The sequence below is a fragment of the Fundulus heteroclitus genome, chromosome 18, assembly GCF_011125445.2.
Source record: "Fundulus heteroclitus isolate FHET01 chromosome 18, MU-UCD_Fhet_4.1, whole genome shotgun sequence".
NCBI lineage: Eukaryota > Metazoa > Chordata > Actinopteri > Cyprinodontiformes > Fundulidae > Fundulus > Fundulus heteroclitus.
Genome location: NC_046378.1, coordinates 27,048,974 through 27,062,314, shown reverse-complemented (window position 1 = coordinate 27,062,314; position 13,341 = coordinate 27,048,974). Strand labels below are relative to the sequence as shown.

General features: G+C 40.1%; 1 protein-coding gene across 13 annotated transcripts in view; it reads right to left on the bottom strand.

Annotated features, from left to right (window-relative positions):
• ncam1b (neural cell adhesion molecule 1b) overlaps nt 1-11,069 on the bottom strand; it is a 121,358-nt gene extending 110,289 nt beyond the window's left edge. For 3 of the 13 annotated variants that reach the window (XM_036149721.1, XM_036149720.1, XM_036149726.1), the window contains exon 1: nt 10,709-11,069. In XM_036149721.1, the coding sequence (XP_036005614.1) occupies nt 10,709-10,760 (52 nt within the window). In that variant the 5' untranslated portion in view covers nt 10,761-11,069. The remainder of the gene's footprint in view (nt 1-10,708) is intronic. The other 10 variants (XM_036149719.1, XM_036149722.1, XM_036149724.1 and 7 more) reach the window with 6 other exon arrangements.
• Between the last annotated feature and the right edge of the window lie 2,272 nt (nt 11,070-13,341).

Genomic DNA, 13,341 nt, shown 5'->3' with positions numbered 1-13,341 from the left:
AATGGAAAAGTTACAGCACAGGCTGTCAATATGACAAGAAATACATTTGTCTTAGTTGTATACTTACACTTTTAGACTTAGACATACACAGCGCCCTGCAAAGGGGCTTATGGTACATCCACAGATTTGAGGGACACACCTGAAGAAAGATAATTGTCATGCCAAGTATTGTTAATGATAAAGAGCTCTGAAATTCACAGGATTTGGAATGTGACCTTTGTAACTTTTGTTTCTACAGTTATTTCAAGGATAGTATGAATAAATGTTAGTATTAGCCAGTCGAGACCAAAGCTGCAATATTCAGTTTTAACTGCATTTTAAGTGTGAAACTCCAGGCTGCATTCAAATGCAACTAATCTGAAATCTTCAATGCATCTGTGCCCTTGCATGCCGAGGAAAAGTCAATGAGAAGAATGAGGAAATAAGAGGGAGATGCATTTTCTGATTTTTTTTTTCTGTCTATACACAATTTTATCCCTCTGGTTTTCCTTGGTACGTTAAACCTTTATTTCTCGTTATTTTTCTAGTTTACTAATTAAAACCATTGTTTTAATTAGCGTACTCCTGAGGGCAATTTGTGCACTGCCTTTTATTTAGAGGCATTCGATTAAAGGGGAGTAAATACAAAAACAATCCACACTTTTTGAACTATTTGTAAAGAATTTTTCTACCACTTTACAGTTTAGGGCTAATGGTGTTGGTCTATATAGGGATGGGCAATACAGATTCAAGATTTTAATCATAATGTTTAGAGGAATTTATGTAAAAAATAAAAAAAGGGAGAAAAAAAAATATCCAGAGCTTTGAACATCTCCAAAACTACCAAGACATGACCATCCACCTAAACTGACAGACAGGCCATGGAGGACATTAATCTGTGAATCAACGGAGAGACACATGATAACTCTGGAGGAGCTGCAGAAACCCAGAGCTCTGGTGGATCCCATTTGCAGCAAATTAACTGACATGAAATTGCTGGAAGCTATAAGACTAGAGAGTGGGACTGAGCTTCATTTTCCAGCTGGACAACAACTCTTAACATGCAGCCAGAGCTACAGTAAAATAGCTAAGATGGACGCATGCTCAGTCAAAGGCAAAAGCGAGATTCGATTGGGAATCTGTGTCAGGAAATCGCTGTTCATAAATCTGCTCCGTCCAATCTGACTGAGCTCCAGCTCTTTTGTTTAGGAGGAAGGGGAAAGGTTTTAATCTCCAGGTGTACAAAATTGGATGAGACGTGAACTTTTTTTTTCAGCTGGGAGTTTCTGGCCGCAGCCAGACAAAATTTAGAAAAATCCATGGGGGTGTGAAAACTTTTGAAAGTCAACAGTGAACCCAGACTTTACAAACTGATCTACTTTGCCTGGTCAGCCAAAGAAAAGCTGAGCAGTTTACAAGAAGATTATTAAACACATCTGCCACAAAGCACTCCTTGATTGCAGTACCTTGTGTAAAATGTAAACAAGGAGTAGCATGATAATAGAAATCTCCATGGAGGCCAGTGGAAATTTTACCTCAGCCTGTACAGCAGCCGAATAATGTTTAATGGCTACTTGACCGAGACAGACTGAATTAGTGGCTGAGAGTGCAATGAGATGGAGGAATCACAACAGTCTATAGCTTTCCATTGCTCTGTATTGCTCAGCTCTAAAGCCTTTTAATATCAAAATATGTGCCAGTCTAAGCTTTTGTGCCGAAAGGGATTTTATATTCGCAAGGTGTGCATTATTTTGTGATGAAATTAGAGCCATGCATCTTTGTCCCTAATCAAAGGAAACAGAGACAAAATCTTGCCAGGTTTCCAATCAAAACAAAAGCAGGAGCAGTTTGATATCAGAACTATGGCATTATTTAGCAGAGGAGCAGCCACTGAAGCAGGCTAGCATTCACAGAGAAAGAAAAACGATCCTCACCCTTATCGGTCCCTTCTCTGCTGCATTTAATCTATTCTACGCTCATGAATTAAAACGCATTAATATTACCCCCTAATATGAACGTCAAGGGCTGGACTTGGAGATACTACCACCACAGAGGCTAATCATTTACAAACAACCACTAATCCCACAGCCTATCTCCCCTCTGCCAGGAAACCCCTAAGGAGACAGCATTTATGTTCCTCATGCACCGTCACATGGGGTCACGTGCACATGTAATGTCATCTATTTAGCTTCCTTAGGCAACAAATCTCCTCTGAACTCTCTCAGACCTGGATCTGTCTGTTCCAGTCGCCATCACCCAAAGACTCATGTCCTGACTAGAATAATTCCCGACCTCCCTCGTTGCTTCTTCCTCCTTATTCTGGATGAAAGTCATAGTTGCTTTCATGTCTGATCCAAAGGACGTTGGTATTCAGCTGGATTTTTGATGTTAAAAATAAGACATCTTTTGAAATTACTAGTCTTAACTAGAGCTGCACAATATACCAAATCGCAATTGCCATTGCAATATGAATGTCTGCAATGTTGCAATCGCAAAGTGCTGTTTGGATCCAATATTTGGGTCGCTACTATATCTGAATCAGAATTGGCTCTATTTGCCAAGACTGTGGGCACAAACGAGGAGTTTGAATTTGGTTTCAAGTGCTCCCGGCGTACAGACATTGAGTAAGAATATATATAAATTTTAGGGGGAAAAAAATAGGTAAAAAGTTAACAGTGCATTATAAAATACATGCATGTGTATAGTGCAGCCATTTTTTTAAAGAAAGAAAAAACAAATGTGGGTTTTAATAGTGCAAATATGCACTATTTTGTTTCACAGCAGTCTAGCCGACAACTTAGGCTGTAAGGTGTTCATTGTGTTCATCGGAGAAACAGTCCGGGGAGAAAAACTGTCTCTGTGACGTCTGGTTTTTGTAACCAACGCTCTGTAGCGCCAACCTAAAAGGTTAAAATCTAAACACTTTGTGTTCAGGATGTGTGGGGTCTGCGGTTATTTCAGCTGCCCTTTTCCTGGCCTGTACAGGCCCGGGATGGAGGGAAGGTCAGCCCCATTGATCCTTTCTGCTGACCTAATTCAGGGTTTCTTCCGGCAGCAGTGCACAGACACTTACGTCTCCTCCCTGCAGATGCACACCTGACCCCGATAACGAGCTCCTACTGGAAGTTTTAAAGTCTGCTAACATGTGGAGAGCACCCAGAAGAAAACATGCATCCCTCTTTATAGACTAGATAAACATAAAAGCCGTGGATCGGAGAAACAATCCCTACCAGACAAGAAAAATGAAATGCTTAACAGCACTGCACAGATGTTTGAGAGCAACATAAAAAAGGTCTGCAAGGTTTACATCTTCAGATTGAAGATGTAAACCTCCAAAACAACATAAGCTAACACTAGCTGTTATTAGCCTGACAAACAGCCCAATGAGTGGGTTCTGTCAGTGGCTCCTCCTTCCAGCCGCACCACGCCACGCTCCACCACGAAGAAAACATGTCACCGTCTTTATAGACAAGATAAACTCAAAAGAGTTGTTTGGAGACACTTTCCCAAGCAGACAGACAAGAAAAACAAAATACTGAATGGTTTTAAGTGCTAACAGTATGAGTTGGATGTTTGAGAGCAACATAAAAAAAAGGTCAGTAAAGCTCTCTAATCTGCATCAGCAAAGTTTTAAACCTCCTGGACAACATAAGCTAACGCTAGCTGCTATTAGCTTGACGGACAGCCCAACGACGGTAGGGTGACCAAACGTCCGTATTTCCCGGGACATGTCCGTATTTCACGTGCTGTCCCGGGCGTCCCGGGTTTTTTTTATAAAGTGAGGAAATGTCCTGTTTTTTTAAATTACCTTCATTGGTACGTCACGCTGCGTGTGACGTAATCCCTGAGCCGCGTCAGTGTGGGCAGCCCTGTTATTAATCAGAAGGTAGAGTCCTCCCTCGCGCTTGTCGGCCGCGCTTGGGCGGCCGACAAGATGCTTCACAAAGCAGTTTCTGAAAAGTCATTAAGTTGTCTTTTTTTTAGCAAAGATGGGCATTTGCGTACTTTTTGGTCTGGGATGGTTTTCAGCTTTGAATTCTTCCATTGATGCTTTTTTTTTGCCCAGCCTCTGTTATCGTTGAATCATGAACAATGACCAAGTGAGGCCTGCAGGCTTAAAGGAGCAATAAGTAAGATATTTACTGTAAAATCAACCCAAATCATTCTCATTTGTCACCTGGGATGTTAGTAACATTCCCTATAAACAATCAGTCCTCTCCATCAAAAATGGCTTAGTCCAGTTTTTCCTTTCAAACCTAGAGGTACGGTCTGGAACTACTTTCGTTCAGCGTGTAGCCCGTGTTTACTTCCTGGTTCTTGAGCCAATCACATGAGAGTTCCCAGGGTTCTCAAAACAGAGCGCAGCATTTTGGTATTTTATCTTAGCAAAACAGCAGCAGCCTGCAAACATGGAAGCCAGTAAGAGAAACGGACCAGAAACAGATCAAAATACAAGATCATATACCTATCCTGTGGAAGTAAAAATTCAGTGCAACAATGGACCGTTGAGTAAATTGCGAGTGCCACTGAAAGGCATTGTGTGTGTGTGTTGTTCCAATTTTAACCCCTAGATGTCATTATTAATTATGGTTCCTTAAAGATGTAGGTCATGGTTCTTTTGTGACCTCATGGATGAGTTGTGTCACACTTTTGGAGTAAATTTGGTAAGATGGCCACTCTTTGCAAGGTTTACTACTTTGGCTGTTTTCTCAATTTGTGAATAAAGGCTTGCACTGACATTCACCATCTCTTAGGTTCCTGAGCCTTAGAGATAGCTCTGTCCACCTTTACAGACTGATAATGTCACTGACTTTGCCTTTCTGTTGTTGAATATCTACTTCATGTTGTCAGTGTTACATTTAATTGATTTCTTTCTTCTACAGGTCTGGCAGTAAAGCTTGAACGTGGCTTAATATAGCAAACGCCAGGGTATCTGTGCCATAAATAGCTGACAGTTGCTCCACTGAAATAGCCGCATAATTTAACCATAATTTAACCATTGTGCATCTAGATTTTCTGGTAGTTTGTTAGCTTACCTGATCAAGTAAATATCTAAAGCAGCCTGTAAGATCTTCAGATTTTATGACACATTATTTCCATATGATGAGAAAAACAACAGCGTTAGAACTATGAGATTTTACTTTGCATGGATTTCTCCTATAGGCTTTTGGCAACTGCAGGCTTTTTATTCGATTTTACAGAGTCGTGTCTGACAGCAGAAGACACAAATCTCTTTAGTTGGGAAAAGTTTGCTGAAAAGCAAAGTGCAAAGAGGTGCTTCCCTTCTTGCAGGGTAGGAGTAGAAGTGGTTGCTCCTTTTTTGCCTAGATGCTCCCGCATAGCACTGCCGATTGAAAAAAAAGCTGTGAAAATGAATCAGTCACAGATCTAAGATAATCAAAATGAAAACAATAATTGTTTGAAATGAGAAATTTGCTGATTTCATGCTTTCAATTGTGAGTATTGAATGCTTTTTCCCCCCAAACTGCATTAACTTAGCACTTTCATGTAATTGCAAACGGAGGGGAACAGAAGGAAAATACTCCAAAGTCATTCATCATTTGATAAAAGAATAAAAAACAAAAATTGCCAGGTACAAACCGTTAAATCTCAACACTTAGATAAATGCTTTGCTGTTTGTTTTTAGGAGGAAACCTAGTTATTTTTGCCTCTACAAGATATGCACGCCACTCTGAAATAATTGCTTTGTCAAATCGGAGCTGCTGGTCTGGCAGCCATTGCTTATGGCAGCGTTGGTTTGTATCCACACAAAGCTAAGTCAGTCGTAAGGAGGGCTGGAGCTATTCTAAGTCACTCTGCTTCCATCTCGCTTTGGAAGCGGAGCAGCACTGCGCTACGTCATCATTTCCACATGACTGATGATGTAAGACAGCCTCGGTGAACCAACCCTACTGTAAAGCACAAAGCCGCTTTCTTCTATTCAAAGATGCCATATGGTGAGATGCGGCGATGTCACACAATTTAAAAGACGTTTAGAACTAATCTCTTATCTAGTCTGGACTCATTCTCTCAGGCTATAGTTCATCTTTGAAAATGAATCCAACGTACCGGTTATCAGCTGGAAGAGGATCAATTACAGGACAGAGAACAGAAAGAGGGTTAATCCCTCCTCAATCTCCGTTCAGTCATTAATGCTGCAAGCAGCCCTGCCCTACAATTGGCGGTTTAAGGATGAGGATTCGATTTCATTTACATTTAGCGACTTACGAGTCTCTACAAATAAATATTCCTAACATTATTGAATTAACACTACATGCATACAAATACTGAACAACAAAAAAAAAATATGTTTCATCCTGGTTGCTCAACAACACATCAGTGAAAGAAGAAAGGCAGGACTTGAGACAAAAGTAATGTAAGTGACCAAATTATAAAATCAGATTTAACTCCATAAATAAATATTATAGGTAGGCATCTTCTTTCTAGGATCTGAAGTACAGGGAAGAGCATAAATACACTGTATACCGACATTTACTGGCACTGAAACATAGTGCATGATAATTGGTTGGGAATTGTAAAACTTTCCAATTTACATCATACACTAAAAGGATAATTGTTCAATTGTATATTTTATAACATACAAGCTAAACATTATTTGCCCATCTAGATCAAAATTTCCACAAACAAATATGTCTTCCCTAAATATTAATTTACTCTTCTTGATCAAGGGTAGTTCTAGATCAGGGGTCACCAACATGGTGCACAACCATGCAGTGAGCTGCATCTAAAATGTTATTCGATTCAGTTGCTCTTCCCTTTTAACCACAGTTGTGTTTACAATGATTTAAAATGACAAAAGCAATAAAAACATGTTTATATTACATAAAGTTAGGGTGAACTCTTCTATTTCAAAGGTCAGTACAGGTAGCCCTTCGTATCACACAGTACAGATGAAGCAGCTCTCAATTTTGAAAAAGGTTGGTGATTCCTGTCCTCGATAGAGGAAATATGGCTCACAGCCCAGGGCGCCTCTACATCAGGGGTGGCGCAAGCCCTTCAAAAACAAAAGAATAAGCCATCCCTTGTTTGTGCAAGCACAGTTTTCTATTATTTAATATGTATTATTTATTACTTAATTTCGAATAGGAGTATGCCCCCCCACCACCACATGGGACAGACTAACTTAAGTAAATAGGGCCGTAGAAACACACTGGCTATAACTAGGAATGTTGAACTGCATTTTATTTAGCATCAATTAAAAAAATAATAATAAAATGCTTATTGTAATAAGAATTGTGATTTAAATCCCCAAAATTGACATTATGGTAGAAATTGATATGCAAACAGATTTCTTCCACTGTTGTTTCCAAGACCGCATCAATAAATATCATTTTATTCAATGATTCAATGAAATTGTGTCACTAAGTGGAAAGAAATACACGTGTATCAGTTGCTATATCAAAGACACCCATCTACTTATGTTGTTTGTTTTTTGAGCGGTACATGTACAGACGATATTTAAATATTCTCTTTATCACCACTTTTATCAGTATCACTAAAAACACCACAAAAATCATAGGATTTTAAGTCTACGTCGCCAGAAATTACACTGCAGCTGGTATCTGATTTGAGATTCTAAGTCAGGCCAAGACAAAGAGCTATTTCTGCCTCTCTTTTTTTTTTTAAGAATCTGGACTGCATTTGATCCCCTCTAGCTTAAATGTTAAGATGATTACACAGGTTGAAAATGAACTGGATCATTCTACACAGATTAGATATTCCTTAAAACCTATTTTCAGATGTTGGGAAACAAAATTGGATTGCGGTAAACACAAAATAAAGTATCTTCAAAGCTTTTGTGACATAAGGACCACCTCAGAATGACAACTGTGTGAAACGCAGTATAAGGATGGGGCAGATCTGGAATAGAAAAGCATGCATCAATTTCAGCCACTAGAACAACAGAGAGTTCCCAGGTTTGAATCGCACAGACTGCCACTCTGGATCCCTGAGCTGCACTTTTAGCCCCAAAAATGCCCCCTGGGTGCCAAACAGTGGCAGCCTGCTGCTCCCTAAAGGCACGGGCTGAATGCAGAGGACAAATTTAATTGGAACATGCATGTTTGTTCTGACAGGAAGTGTACGAACGTTTTGGAGCTGCTCAGTCATAGTTTGGATTTGGATCTGACACAGAATCTCTGGAGGGAGCTACAGATTAAGGGGAGGACAAGGAGGTCTTCCAACATCAAATACTGGGTTCTAACGACCAAAGATAAACTGTCAAAATACCAGCAGAAATGAAAAAAGATGATCAGCAGTCAGAAGAAGGGTTTGATCCCAGTAATGAGAAAAAAATATTTTTTCTGTTGATTAGAAAGCTATAAATCTATCTTGACAACATGAATGTTACTGAATTTGATCAAAATTGATTCCTCTAGTATCTTCTTGGAGATGCTAGTCTCATTTTCCAAAAGAAACAAACTTATTGGTTGGCTTGAAATACCTTTGAAATGCAAATCCACCAATTTAAGGTTTTACCATGGATACAACACGGGCATCAGAGGAGTGACTCGCACAGGGCGGCGCTTTAGCTCAAAACACGACTGCCCCTAATATTAATTTTCTGATTATTATAGACCATGCAGTACCATAAGCCATCATCGCAACATTACTGTGAAATATTGAAATGGGTTGCATAGGCTGCAGCATCTGGTAGGCTAGAATATTTCAGGTGCTGTGCACCGAAAATAGATTTGTGCTGTTCTTGGTTTGTACCTCCAACTGACTCAGATCTTAGTGACCAATGTGATTAAGCCTGAGGGGAAACTGGTGGGGGCATTTAATGGAAATAATGGAAAAGAGGAGTAAAGCACAAGGTTAATCACAATCAATATGATTGTTTTTACAAAGTGTAACAATGATGCTGCAAATGCTGTTTTCCTCATATTATTCAACCCTAATTAAACAGGATTTGTAATTACTAATCAAACACTTCACCTGGATCGACGAATGCCAGCAAATAAGATGCTAACCATATTTTTTTCACATCATGCTAAAATAAATCAATTGTAACATATGTCTAAGGCGTTTATTGCTCTGAGACTTTTGTCCTTTCAAAACGACAAAACTGAATCTTCAGAGGCTTGAGATAATAAAAGTGATTTCTGCATCTCAACGGCTCCCCTACTTGAAAACAATAAGTTGACTTAAAACATGGACAAGTAGGCAGCAAATTGCTATGTGGCATCACAAGGGTGTGTGTGTGAGTGGAATTGATTCTAGATGGTTAAAAAAAAAACAAAAACAAAAAAAAGAACTACAAGAGTTAGACATATTTACACAAATACTTATGTTAACACTCAACAGCAGGTTATTGCTGTATTCATTCTTCCTTTCTTCATATAAAAAAAAACTATGCAGTGAGAGCTGTATTATCATGACGACGCAGTCAGAGCTCCACTCCCACTGCGTTTCCCCTCTCTAGCCCGAGGAACACCCCTTCACGTCGGATTGTACACGAAGGATTAAAAGGCTAACCCACGGAAAACCCTGAGCCCGGTGTAGCCGAGAGCGCCGCACACTTCACAAAAACAAATAAATAAATAAATAAAACAAAATAAAATAAATAAATACCGACGTTAATCAAAAGAGGGCGTGCAAACCTCCATTAAGACGCAATCTCACACCCAAACTCCCTCAGTTATAGGCTTTACGTAAACTGGGGCGCGTTTAACAACTTGGATGTGATTTTTTTAAAGCCCCGCATCCGCACCGGTGGCGTCAGATTACATAACAGATGATTCAGAGTGGAAGTTGAAGCTCGCCGTGGACGAGAACAGCCCACGGCCGGGTCCCCGACAGACCCTGGATGCTCATCCAGCGTTGCAAAGCAAAACCCCACCTCCTCCAGGATTGTCCTCATCACCGTAGCGGCTGCAAACGGACAGGTGCACGTCAAACCCCTTCCCTCCCTTTTGTTTTGTTTTGTTTTGAACAGCGTGTATCTTTAACTAAAAACCATAGTAAGGCACCCGGGGACTGTAATCTTAGCGTGTTTTTTTTTTTTTTTTTTCGTGCGTGTACAGAGAACAGGGGGAGCCCAGCATCACCTCTCCCGTCAACAACAAACGCGTCCCATCCGAGCAAGAGAGAGAGAGAGAGAGAGAGAAAGAGCAACGGCCCACATAGACACGACTCTCAAAACAACACCACCAGCTCCCGAGAAATAAGAAATAAAAAAAATAAAAATAATCCCTGAGTCACACTTCAGCACAAACACCGCCCTTTTTTTACGCACACTTAAAAAAAAAAAAAAAAAATCACACCGCGTCGGTATCTACTGTTGCAATAATAGTGCAAAGTCAGCGCAGAGAGCAGCGGATTGTTTTTTTTTCTTCTTCTTCTTCTCTCTTTAGCAGCCAGCTGAGTTGTGTTTGTGTGAGTGTGTGTGTGTGTGTGTGTGTCAACATGGGAATAGCGACATGAAACATTAGCGAGCTGTCTTTACAGCACAGACAGCTCGCCTTTAAGCTAATTAGCAGCAGTCGCAGCACCGTCACCGTTGCACCTGCTAAATAAAATAAATAAATAACTGAAAACAGAGTGCCTGCCTGCGGGGCGGAGGAGGCAAGAGAGCGCCTGCGGTCCTGGACCACAATTATTATATATATATATATATTTTTTTTAAAGAGATTGAAAATAGACGTACTGTTCGACAACACATTTAAAAAATATATATTTACAATTATAATACAAATATAATTCTTACCTGCACAGCCCACCAGAAGCAAGGCTAAAAAAACATCCCTGGTCTGGACCATCTCAACTCCCGAGTAACGTGAACGTTAAACGGCGTAGCGAACGTTTAATCCCCGCTCTGCTCCTTTTTACAGTGCTGCTATCCGGGTTTCCCTCTTTTTTTTCTCCCCCTCTCTCTCTCGATCTCTCTCCCTCTGTCTCTTAGCTACTGTTCATCCTAATCTTTACATCTGAGCTCGTCGATGGTAAGTGTCAGTGGCCAGCGTCTTTGATGACAAGCAGCGGTCAGAGATAAGCAGCGATGAGCGCCAGTGCACAGTTCAAAGTCTGACTGACAAGTGAAGCCTGCTCACAAGCGCGAATCACTCCGCGCGGGCGGAGTGTAGAACCTGCCGCTGCTAAATAGTGCGCTGGGCTCAAAGACAGGAGCTGTGGAGGTGATGATGATGAGGAGGAGGAGGAGGAGGAGGATGGGGAATCCCCCGTCATGGTAGTAATAAAAAATAATCATAATGCCGTGTTTGCCCGACACACCTTTTCATTATTTTATTTTATTTTCTAAATATGTTTACAATTCTGGATTGTGAGCCACATACTCATGTGTGAGTTTTCAACGGCAAGTTAAATGTATTTCTACAACACATTAAAAAAACAACGAAAAACAATAGGAAATAAAAGTAGCACATCAAAAACACAGATGTTCTGCTTAGCAAGAATTGAAAGCCAAGCCACTGAAAATCAAGGTTTTCTTCCTTTTTTTTTTTTTTTTTTTTTTTTTTTTTTTTTTTTTTTTTTTTAAGCAGTTTGAGTCACTTAATTTTCAAAGGCAGGCTGTTACCGAGTTAAAAGGGGGCACCACAGAAAAGGCTCTGTCACCTCTGGTTTTTAATCTTGATCTGGGAGTCTCCAAGAGCACACAATCAAAGAGCCTTAGCTGAGTTGTAAAAGTAAAGCAGATTACATAAATAGTGTGATGCAAAGCCACCAGGACTGTTAAAAATAATCTGTGAAACATTAGCTGTTAAAAAAATGCTGTTAAAAATTGCATTCTGAAAAGTTACTTTTGTTATTATGAAAGTAATACTATACGTATTTTTCATTTGAAACTTGGAAGTCACTGTGTAGCAGCTGTAATGTTGAACAGATATCCACAAATCTCTTACAAATATTTTGAAGGGACATTATTCATACATATACCCTCTGTATATTAAAGGTATAAATATTACAGTTGTAATATATTTCCATTTGGAAGCATGACTGAATTTGTACCAGACACATAGTTTAATTAGGATACTTTTAAGTCATTTTTTGTAGCTATCTGGCGTATATATATGTATATATATATATATATATATATATATATATATATATATATATATATATATATATATATATATATAAATATATATATATATATATATATATATTTTATTTTTTTTTCATTCAGGATGGCCACATCGATCACAACGGCTGTCCTCTGCTGCATATCAATGATCACAATGTCCGGTTGGTTTGCCAATTACCATTTTTTCTGTTTGTACCTGGAACTCCCACCGGATCTTAGCTCCGTCATTCTTCACCACCTTGAGAGGTGACTCCCATTTTGACCTGGGGGTCTCCAGCGGGTATTCTGCACAGATGTTTCTGTACACTATACCAGTCACTTGGTTATGGCGTTCCATGTATTCCTTCCCTGCTAGTATCTTACACCCTGTTATGAGAAGCTGGATGGTTCTTTGGGGCCTCTTTGCAGAGCCTACAGATGGGATCTTGCCTGGTATAGTATATCTGGTATATTTCTCTAATGCTCAAGACCTGCTCTTGTCCTGCCATGATCAATGCTTCTGTGCTGTCTTTCAGTCTAGCCCTCACTAGTCATTGGTCATATAAGCCACTTCTGTTATCTGTCAGTGGTACATCCATCCCATGCAGGGATTTTTCCTCCCACAATGGTTCCGTCAGTTCCTTCTCTTCCAGCTTCCATTGTCTGAGACATTCACTGAGCGCTTCATCCCTTGGGGCCATCTTCCTGATATATTCCTGGAGCTTGGATGTTTCATCTTCAATTGAGGCTCTGATGCTCACTAGGCCTCTACCTCCTTCTTTGTGCTTAATGTGTAGCCTGTGGATACTGGGTTTGGGATGGAATCCACCATGCATGATGAGTAGCTTTCGTGTCTTAACATCAGTGGCCTGGATTTCCTCCTTTGGCCAACTTATTACCGCAGCAAGGTATCTGATTACTGGCAAGGCATAGCTGTTAGTTATTTGGACCTTATTCTTGCCATTGAGCTTACTTCTCAGAACTTGCCTTACTCGTTGCAGGTATTTGGCTGTTGCTGCTTTCCTTGTGGTTGCCATTGGGGTGGGTCTCATTCATCAGCCGTTGTGCCGCTAGGTGTTCATGGAGAGAAGTCAGTTTCTTCAACCAGTAGGTGTGGATCATATCAGCGCCTGGTGCTGTCTAGTTCTTCATACCTGAGAGTCTTCGTTGGATGTCTGCCATTGTCATGTCCACTGGACTTTTTTCGCAGAGATTATTGTGGTCTGTTCTTCTTTCTCACATATACCTTTGCAGTATTACTCGGTTTCTTGCCATGGTGGGTTGGCTCGTTTGTTATTATCCTACCTACTGGAAGTAGA